An 11295-nucleotide genomic window follows, 5' to 3' on the forward strand; every position below is an offset into this window, starting at 1 on the left:
TCTACCGACAGCTCACAACCAAGGACCGCTTGTTGTAGATGGACCTCATTTTTGTGAGCTCATTCTGCAGGTTTGAATTCCTCAGTGTGATGTGTCATCAGTAGCACAGCCCTGACAGTGGGGTGGGGAGAGAGGGCCCACGGGACTTCTTCTCCCCAGAGTCTCTCCTACCAGCTTGCCCGTCCTCCCACCCTGGCCCTGATGGTCACTCTAATTCAGTGTCCCGTTTGGGTTTGTAAACAGCCCCAAACCTCTGCATGTACTTCTTAATGTACTCCTTGGTTTTGTGTCTCACATCCTCATTGCACTCCAGGTCCTTGGGGTTCTTACAGTACTTCAGCTCCTTATTCATAACGCCGTGAGTCAGCTTGCGAGCTAGGTGTTTGAAATCTTCAGTTGTGGTAATTCTTCCCACTTTGCAGTCAGGTTTCCAGTAAGGGTTCAGGCACTGGACGATGAACTGGGACATCTCTTTTCTGAATACTTGTTTGCTTTTCTCAGCCAGCTCACTGGAGGCATCTGCTTCTGCTGTCTTAGGCTTTTTTGAGGTCTTCATGGGATTTTCATCATATGTTGGGGTTCCCAGGTCCATCTCAGCTTCATGGTCAAGGCTGGCATCCTCTCCTGGGCTTTCCCAAGTAGGAGGGTCCCACTGAATCTGCCTTGTGATCACATGGGAGTAGTAAAGCTTCCCTTCTGGGTCTCGGGCTGTCTTCCAGTTGGGAGGTAAGACAATGGTTTTTGGTTTGGGAGGAGATGGGGGTGGTAAATCCAAGAGGTTATTTGTCACGACCTTTTCAGGTGGCTGTAAGGGCTGAGGCTGCCCTGGTGCAACTGTTGTAGTCACGGCTGTGGCTGGCTGTACCACCACTCCTTGTGGGTGAGCTGTGAGAATCTGTTGTCCCTGGATGTACTGAAGACTTGGCTGGGCATAACTCTGTACAGTTGGTGGAGTTGTCTGTGAATAGGGTGACGTCACACCATAGACAGTTGGAGCAGCCTGTCCTTGATGATATAAGGTTGCTTGAGACTGTGCAGGAGAGTACTGCTGCTGTACACTCACGGACTGTTGGTTTGAATCCCAAACACCATACTTCTGTCCCTGGACTGGGCCTGGGGCTGGCACTGGCAGGACGGTGACCCTGGAGTCTTGGTGTACCACACCATCACTTTGGGTCACATACTGTGAACTGGAAACTTCCACAGGGGCTGCCACATGTGGCACCACTGGCACAGGTGGAGGGGCAGCAAGGGGTTCTGTAGAATGCCCCACCAAGGGCTGAGAATGATCATAAGGAGAAGGAGAACACACAGGATCCATGCTGGGTGTGGGGAGGAGCACCTTTCCAGCATTAAGATTGCTGGGATCCACACAGGCCTGCATGGGGTAACCTGGTGGGTAGCCAGCAAAGGGGTGATGAGGGGCATGGTAGCCAAGAGAGTCACAGGGCAGTGGAGACGTCACTCCCAGGTTCTGCATCTGCTGCTGTTTTTTTTGAACCTCCCGCTGAGCTACCTCCTGCTCAAACAACTTTCGATGCTCCTCTGTAGAAAGTTGATTGTGATCTTGAATTCGTACTTTCTTTTTAGAAGTTGGTGTATCATATCTGCCACCTGGCCTTTTTGTTCCCCGCTCGTAGGCAGAAGGTGGTGGGGAGAGGGAGCCCCTTCGTTTCCTTTTCTCTTTATTTTGAGTGTGTTTGTCTGGGTCTCTCTCTCTTGACCTGTTAGGAGTCTTTGGGGCAACTGTTTGATCTCTGAAGCCAATAGCATCCCTTCCTCGTTTGGTTATTGTGCTCTCCTTTTCAGTTCGCCTTTTCTTTGGAATTTGATATACCTCCTTTAGGTCTTTCCAACTGTCCAGGAGCTTGGTGGCCAAATCACTTATATCTACTGTTTTATGTAGCTGTTCCTGGCTCCTCTCACTCTCCACATCAGATACACCCTCCTCTTCATCTTGGGATGGTGTTTCCTCAGCAATAGGTTCGTCTAGTTTTGTGCCATTGGTCTCTTTAGGCTCTATTTCAGTGTCAGCCTCTGGTTCAGATGTGGGTAGCTTAATGGCCTCCACAGCAATGTCACTATCAACTTTAGATTCAGGCAGCTGTTGTGTGAGTAGCTGTTGTTCCTTTTCTTCTATAGGGACGTTTTCTAGCTGGTCAAGGTCCTCTTTGCCATCCTTGCCTTCTAGCTCGCTGGTAGCATCAGAGATCGCACTGTCCATGCCATTTTCACTTGTAATTTTAAGTCTGCGAAACATTAGCTTCTTGGGGGTGTCTGTGTCAGCTTCTATGCTCAGCTTGGTGGAAGGATCAGGTGTGTTGAGCGGTGTGTGAGCACGTGATGTATTCTCGCTAGAATACCCATCTCCTTCACTCAGCTGAGGGACAGCAGTCTTGGTTTGAGACCAACGTTGAATAATAGGAAGCACTTTGCTTTCCTCCAACATACTTTTAGCAGGAATGGGTAAATGTTCCAAAGTCTTTATAATCTCTTCCTGAAGCTTCTGGTTACTTTCCCGGCCATCACGTAGCTCTGCCATCCAGGTCCATAACAAAGGCAGCCCATGATGTTCCAGAAAGGACTTCAGGCAAGACTGTGAATGTGTGTTCTGTATGAGCTTGAGACAGGTAAGTTTCTGTTCCAAAGTCTCAATTCTAACCATTAGCCAGGATAAGCTGAGCACCTGGTTTTTATCAGAGAGACCCTCACCATTCTCCATCAGAGCTTCTAGCTCTCCATCCACCGAATCCTTCTTCCAAGATCGTTCTTTCTTCATTTTCCCTCCTGCTGCTCTGAGGCTGACTCTGTTCTCTCCTCCCAGGTAACCCCGGCAATTAGCCGACCCACAGAAACATCTCTGTGCTTCCTTGCCATATCTCTGGAACCGATAGTCAAATGTTAACTCTGAGCCTGAAGGAACCAGTTTGGTGGTAAAAATCCCAACTCTCAGTTGTCCGTTCACAGTCCATTTTTGAGTCTCACAGTTTGGTTCACAGCTGTGATTCATGAACCGGGAGCAATTTCCTTTCTGAGTGGCATCTATTATCTCATCATTCTTCAGGGCCATGAAATAGTAGTGGATGTTTCTGTTTCGTGCATACTCCTTTACCCGGGCCTTAAACTCTTTATGATCAAGTACCTCTCCACAATATTCCAGGACGAAGGTGTTTGAAGGAAGGTCTTTAACAGCTCTCAAGCCCCAGCCTTTCTTTTCTGTGAGTATGACTTCCACATCTGCATGCTGTTTTCTTTGAAACCGTCTATTGGAACAATAATCCCCATTTGGACAACGAGACGAACATTCAATCATGAGGAGACGATTAAGACAATCTTCCCCACATGCTATTTCACCTTGAGCTCTTTCATCTTTAGAAAGAGGTGTACACTCACACTGCATTCGCTTAAAATCCCGATGGGATTTATTCTTCTTTCTTTCTGTTAAATAAACATTTTCTTCAATCAGATCAAAGTAACAAGGCATCTTCCCTTGTTTGGCACATTCCTTCCACCGCTCCGGGTCCCTGAAGTCCTCCATGACACACGAAGGCCCAACCAATGCTGAGCCTAGAGGCACTGCTGTCTCTCCCTGCTCTACCTCCACTCTAACTTTCTTTCTGTCCTGAAGCTCACCATCACTCTCAGAATCACTCTCCAATTCCTGTCTCCTTTTTTTAAGAGGCCCTCTATCTTTCCTATCATTTTGTTCTAAGTTTTTTGAAAGATCTTTCTCCTCACTCACAGCTAAAGAGTCCTTAATGGAATTGCTGCTTATTTCAGGTGCTTGCACGGACCCCTTGTCCTTCTGAAGGGACAGAAAAAATTTATTGGACTGGTCTGAAAAGCGAGATCCTCCACGTTGATCCCAATTCTCCTCCTCTTCACGGTCATCTGTTAAGGAATCTGGTACCTGCCCTTGAATTAGATCATACACAACCCCAGTTCCAGGCGGTCTACCTGCTGATCTTGGATCCCAGTAGCCGTTGGCTTGCCAGTAATTACATGTCCCACTATACTGTTCTGCACTTTGCTGATACTTATGTCCACCACAGGCTCCATAGCTGCTGTCAGGTTGCTGATATGTGGTAGTAGGCTTTTCTTGTTGAGAGAAGTCCCACCCTAGGTTTCTGAGCTCTTCCGATGATGAACGGAAGCCATCCACTCGGGAGATCTCACAAGAAGAAAAATTTGACTGTGTTTTTCCCAGTCTACTATCTGGCCTGTTAGGGAAAGTGGTCTGTTGCCGAGACTTACTTGAGACATCTTCAGAATCATCAGGAGAATAAACTGGCAGCTCTTCTTGCTGCCTAGAAGTTATTTTGGCTTTCACTGCTTCCTCAGAATTTGGATGACCTAGAGGGTCAGATTTTATGTCTGTATGACTTGTACTATCAACCCCATCACTCTGAGGATAAGCAATTTCAGACATGTGATTATCTATCTGTTTTTGGATGGGCTGTGTAAAAGAGATTTCTGAATTCTTCTCTGTTGCTTTGTGAAAGAAGAACTTCTCAGTTTGAGGACAGGCTTTACTTGCTATGCTCTCAAATTTTTCCTCATATGAATGCCTCCTTGGCTCCAATCGCTCATCTTCCCTGTGGTCAGAATAGTGTCTGTAACTTTGACTGCTCTGAGAAGAACAAGGACTTGTTTCTTCCATGGGCAAAGTAGAATTCTTTGGCACAACCACCATAGACTGAAGATGGTTTCTTGGAATACTGCTATCATCAGAATCTGTATCTTCCGAATCACTTGAACTTTCGGAAGAACCAGAATAATCTTCATGGACAGTGGATACAATCTCTGAGGCATGACCACTACTGTCACATTTTAAGGTATTTGTTACACCATCACTGTCCTCCATGATTAAATTCAAAGCACAAGAAGAAAATACAACTTCTGAGTCATCAGAAGTATGTGCCTGTCCTCTTCCACCGTCTTCATCTAAAGAGATTTCTGGTCTTCCTCTTCTATCAGGCAGTATGGAGTTCCCTTCTTCTTGAGCCTTTTGCACACATTTCCCAGATAGTCCATTATTATGCCTGTTTTCCCAGGAAGCAAATCCTCTTCCTGAATCAGGAAGGCCACTAGCTACTTCTATTATTTCTTTCTCTGCATGCTTTAAAAACTCTGAGCTTTTACTCTTCAGCACAGCATCCAAAACTGGAGATGTATTCTCTCCACATTGCAAGAGAGTTAAACCGTCTACGTTTGTCCCTGGTGGAAGACTCTGAAGAGATGAAGCAATACATGAGCTCCCTGTAGGTGGATATAAATCATCAAAATGATTAATAGAAGCTGAACTAGTACTACCAACACTCTGCTTATATTCTCCACATGCAAATTCTGAGTGCTGATCTGTCAGACTTCCATTATCACATATAACTGTTTTTGATTTCAAATGCACGTCCATGAAGCTATTTGAAGAAATATTCGTTACTAAAGGCTCAGTATTTTCAGATCCAGAATGACACAAAGAAGGGGGGTTGTCGTTTGAAGTACAGTATATATCTGAATCTTTGGTTTTACAGCAAGAAACTCTCACATCAACTGGTTCTTTAACTATTGTTTTGGAATAATCTATAGTCATAACTGGCAAAGATATGAGTTGATCCTGGTGTGGCAACATTGGAGGTTCTCTTTCTCTAAATGGGCTTTCTGACTTACTGTGCTGCATGCGAGTATCATCCAAGTCTTTTTCTTTACATCTATTAATGTTTTGAAATCCATTTGATGAAAGCATGCACGTTTTGACCAAAGGGGATACCTCTGATCCAGTCACACTATCATAAGAAGACATCAAAACAGTGTCACGTTTAGAAGTGAAAAATGTTGCCAAATCAGATTCTGTCCCAGGAGATCCGTTTATATTAAATTCGGTGGGACAATAACTTCTTAATTGATCATTCTTCACTTTACATAAAGAGTCTAATTCCTTAATACTATCGTGGCTATCATGTCCTATAAATTCAGACTTAGAAACAGGTGATTCATCTAGCTTTTTAAAAGTAGGTGAATCATTTAATCGATTTGATGGAGATGGAGACCCAATCTTCTCTCTTTCAGGAACTTTACTAATCACTCTTAATTCACTACCTTTTGAACGAGGAGTCTGTAAACTAAAAGAATGAGACTGTTTGATTTCCTCATTCAATTCTGTACAACAGAAAGAATTTTTAAATTTATCAGACTTGGGTTCAGGTTTTGAAGGGGGCAGATTTATAACGGGAAGCACTCTTACCGTGCTTGGAATATGATGACCCGCGTCGGAATCCCTGTTCATTAGTGGGAGAATAACATCTTTTCGTTGCTTCATTTTCCGAAGTCCTTTTGGATTCTCCTTCTAATTTTGAAGAATCCTTTCCTCTTTCTTCCATCTCTAAGTAAGAGGACTCAGTTTTACAGTCTCCATCAGATTTAGAATGGGAGGATGGCGTCCTTAGGTCCCTGTAAGAGCAAGGAGGAGACGAGGTGCGCCTTGAGTGTGTCTTCTTGTACTAACCATCCAAGTCAGAACTTTGTCTTGACCTGTTATCTGTGTATGGCCGAGACTAGCGTGGCCTCTCGATAAGGGGAACTCCTATGGTAACGACCATCATAATGAGAGTCGTCATAATGGGATCGTTCTGACCGAGAATAGGATGAAATAGTTCTAGAACCTCTGTCAGATTTAAACGAGACCTGCTCTGCCTTCGCTCTCTCTCTGATCTACGGCGAGAAGATATATAACGAGTATCTCTTTCAAGTTTTGAGTAGCTAAAATACTTATCATCTCTCTCTGTTTTAGATCGTGAAGATTTGAGGAGGTCTGCTTAATGTGTAATGCAGATGCACACTGGGCATTAGGGAGGGAGAAGGCCCGAACAGAATTCTGTATTTAATTTTTTTTGTCCTGCCTTTACATTTTATTCCATCAAAGGTATGAATGCCAGAGGGGGATCCACTTCCAAGCTTGCCTTTCCTTGGGTACTGTCCCTCTGCCCTAGGGTTAAGAGTTCTCAACACGCAGTCATCCCTCAGCATGAGCAAGGAATTGGTTCTAAGGCTCCCCCTGCCCCCCCAGTCCCCTGCGATTGCTGAAGTCTCTTATATAAAATGGAGTAGTACAGTCTGCCCTCAGTACCCCGGGGCTCCACATTGGAGGATTCTGCATCCGAGGATTCAATCTACTGCAATTCAATTTATGGTTGGTTGAATCCGGGGTGCAGAACCCGTGGATACAGAGGGGTAATTGTATTTCACTCTATTATAGCTTAACAATTCTGGTTAAATTTACCGTGTTCCGTCTCCTGGTTGGACCTAGATTGGTAGAGGTGTGATGACTTGCTTGAGTTTGGGACAAAGAAGTGAGCATGAGTAGCACTTTCTCCCCTCTCTTTGGGAATAAGCTGCTCACAGAAAGCATGCATTGGGCCCCATTTCTCCATAAGTCTTACAAGGGCAGGTGGCAAAACAGTCTGGGTCCAGTGCTGTCTGCAGCTGGATGCGTATGTCTGTATCATTATGGGGCTCAGTGTAAGGAAGCCCTCTTTTACACAGATATAAGGCTGAAATTAGAGAATGAGAGTTATTAGTAATAAAGATAATACATCATGTTCCACATACCTCTTGTCTACTTATGAATTACTTTAGAACCTGGGTGGGGAAGAGGTTAACATGCTTCACTTAAGGGAATAAGCTTATTACTATTTCTTTTGACAAGTTGAATGTGAATTGGTTTTATCACTTTCTAGGCTTGTTCTATTCATAATTAACATATATTGAAACACATTAATATAAACAAACAATCCTGCAACATTTGCTATCAGAAAATAGATAAGGGACAACCTTCAAATCCAACTTTTGTGTAGTTGGGCCTTCAACTATAAGCAGGTCTTAGTTATTTTTCTAAGTCTCTTATGCTTTTCATGGTGAGTTGAATATCTTTATTATAAAAAAAAGTTTCCCTGTAAAACTAAACGTTTTAAAGAACCTATACAACATATATAAGGGTCCCAAAATGCTCACTTTTCATAAAAATGACATCTATTTCCATAGACGAGTTCACCAACATCCTGACAGCTGATGGAAAAGTGACACATAGGCTTTAGGGTCTAGATCACAGATTCTGTCACCTAGGAAGCTTTCAAGTACAGCAAGTAATAGAAAAACCCAACTGAGAATGGCTTACATAGAGTGAACCAATTAACTTCCTTTGAAACTACAGAGATACATGTTGCTAGGAGTGAGACTAGAAGCTCACATAATGTGACTTAGAACCTAGTTTCTTTCAGTTTTTAACTGTCACTTCCCTGGTGTTGACTGTTTTTGGACAAACTCACTCCCTCCCCTCCACCCCCCAGTTCATAATCCTAAACTGACTTTGAGGAACTCTAAGAATTACATGAATCCTTTTTGTGAAACAAAGAGAATCTATATCATATATTCAGCGAAAGTGTCTAAGAGTCACTGATTGGTCCAACTTAGGTAATCGTGCCAATTCCAAAACATTCAAAGATGGCACATTCAGATTGGCTCTATGAGTCAGGGCCTTTCTCTGGGGCAGGTGAGGCCCATTTTCTATCTAAATCACAACGGTGAGAATGGAGGGACGGGGTAGGTGTTGAAAAGAAATTCAGGCTATTACTCCAAGAAGGAAGAAAAATAGACACTGGGCAGCCATATAACAGGTATTCATTATAGCTACTTCCAGAGTCTATTTCCTATTTACTCAAAGAAATTTAAGACTCTAGGTAACCCCGAAGTTCACATATTTTCTGCATGTTACCTAACACATTTTTAGAAAATAAAAAGGTAAAATAATGTGAAACGATTTAATTTCTATAAGTGATCTTATAATCAAAGACACCTTGCTACAAAAGTGAAACTTTATCTAGAGGATTTTATATTCAGTAAAGTGTTCACATTCAAGAGCAAATTCTCATTCTGATGATTCATGAAGTCACTTGTGATATTCCTTCTTTAGTGTGGTGTTTATATAAAAACATGAGTCTCTAAAATTGCCATGGCAAAAACACATATTGAAGCTTGATAGCCTTCTTTTCACAAAGCATGGTTTCCATCATTGTCTTGGATCACACTGTACCTTATGTTCATTCTCTGGTACAGAGCTCCAGCAGCTTTTTTTTTTTTTTTTTCTCTTGCCCTGCATCTTAATCTTCAAGCATTCTCCTACAGTCATGTCCTGGTTTTCCCTTTGTCAGCCTCCGCCACTTCCACTCCCTCCTAGACTCCTAGTACTTTTTTCAAGCTAAAGTTCTTTACCTTTATCTGCTAAAATCCAAGAAAGAGCCTGTAGTGAAATGAAGACTTGCAGTTTTCCCCACCTGCTTAGTTGCTTGCAATCTGTCTTCAGCCGCTACAATTTGAATCTGCCTCAAGTTATCAGTGGCATTAATCTTCATCCTACCAGAATATTTACATGGTTGATAACCCCTTTTTCTTTGATCCTCTTATCTGATTGGTCTTCCTCTGTCACTCCTAAGACATAGCCATGTCTTTCTGTTCTATTAATTTCTCTCACTGCTCTTTTATGCATCAAATAGACAGGTGAAGTAAAGCTCTGAAAGTACTCACTTTTCTGGTCTCAATCTTTCAACTTCCTCTTCCATTTCTTGTTCCATTACCACATTGACTATTCACTGCTCAAGACATGTCATCTGTGCTTTTTTCCAAGGTTCCCTTGGAAATATCTTCCTTCAAGGCTAAGCTTAAATAATTTCCCTCCATGAACTCTGCTCTAGTTTCCTCCAAGCTTGAACTACCTCCAACTCCGTTAACCAGGTCCATGCTCTATCACCAGCTCTTGACGGAATATTTGCGAAAGCTCTCTAGCTAGTATCCCTGCTTCTTGCCTGTCTTCTACTTCTTTCTCCGTACTACCGCTAGAACTGTCTCTCATACAATCTGAACCCCTCATCATGGCCTATAAGATCTGGCTCCTGCTAATGTCTATTGGCCCAGGAACTGTGCTAAGAACTTTACTTGAATTAATCCATTTAATCTTATGAGCCACATACACTTTTAAATTTTTACATCTTTATTGGCGTATAATTGCTTTACAATGTTGCTTTAGTTTCTGCTGTATAACAAAGTGAATCAGCTATATGTATACATATATCCCCATATCCCTTCCCTCTTGAGCCTCCCTCCCCTCCCTATCCCACCCCTCTAGGTGGTCACAAAGCACCGAGCTGATCTCCCTGTGCTATGCGGCTGCTTCCCACTAGCTATATATTTTACATTTGGTCGTGTATTTATGTCCATGCCACTCTCTCACTTCGTCCCAGCTTCCCCTTCCCCCACCCCGTGTCCTCATGTCCATTCTCTACGTCTACGTATTTACTCCTGTCCTGCCCCTAGGTTCATCAGAACCTTTTTTTTTTTTTTTAAGATTCCATATATATGTGTTAGCATATGGTATTTGTTTTTCTCTTTCTCACTTCGCTCTGTATGACAGATTCTAGGTCCATCCACCTCACTGCAAATAACTCAATTTTGTTTCTTTTTATGGCTGTAATATTCCATTGTATATATGTGCTACATTTTCTTTATCCATTCATCTGTCGATGGACACTTAGGTTGCTTCCATGTCCTGGCTATTGTAAATAGTGCGGCAGTGAACATTGTGATACATGTCTCTTTTTGAATTACGGTTTCCTTAGGGTATATGCCCAGTAGTGGGATTGCTGGGTCGTATGATAGTTCTATTTTTAGTTTTTTAAGAAACCTCCATACTCTTCTCCATAGTGGTTGTATCAATTTACATTCCCACCAACAGTGCAAGAGTGTTCCCTTTTCTCCACACCCTCTCCGGCATTTATTGTTTGTAGATTTTTTGATGATGGCCGTGGTGACTGGTGTGAGGTGATACCTCATTGTTGTTTTGATTTGCATTTCCCTAATGATTAGTGATGTTGAGCATCCTTTCATGTGTTTGTTGGCAATCTGTATAACTTCTTCAGAGAAATGTGTATTTAGGTCTTGCACCCATTTTTGGGTTGGGTTGTTTGTTTTTTTGATATTGAGCTGCATGAGCTCCTTGTATATTTTGGAGATTAATCTTTTGTCAGCTGCTTCCTTTGCAAATGTTTTCTCCCATTCCGAGAGTTGTCTTTCTGTCTTGTTTATGGTTTCCTTTGCTGTGCAATAGCTTTAAAGTTTCATTCGGTCCCATTTGTATATTTTTGTTTTTATTTCCATTACTCTAGGAGGTGGGTCAAAAAGGATCTTGCTGTGATTTATGTCATAGAGTGTTCTGCCTATGTTTTCCTCTAAGCGTTTGATAGATTCTGG

General features: G+C 42.7%; 1 protein-coding gene across 1 annotated transcript; it reads right to left on the bottom strand.

The window, feature by feature from the left end:
- Positions 1-205: 205 nt before the first annotated feature.
- Positions 206-7409, bottom strand: LOC309834145 (histone-lysine N-methyltransferase SETD2-like; the record flags this gene model as incomplete). The annotated part of the gene is given in 6 exon segments (XM_082672765.1): positions 206-6211; positions 6213-6497; positions 6501-6552; positions 6554-6674; positions 6677-6811; positions 7277-7409. Coding segments are annotated over 6 exon segments (6732 nt in total).
- Positions 7410-11295: the final 3886 nt, after the last annotated feature.

This window comes from Grampus griseus, assembly GCF_964374135.1.
Source record: "Grampus griseus genome assembly, chromosome: 15".
Lineage (NCBI taxonomy): Eukaryota > Metazoa > Chordata > Mammalia > Artiodactyla > Delphinidae > Grampus > Grampus griseus.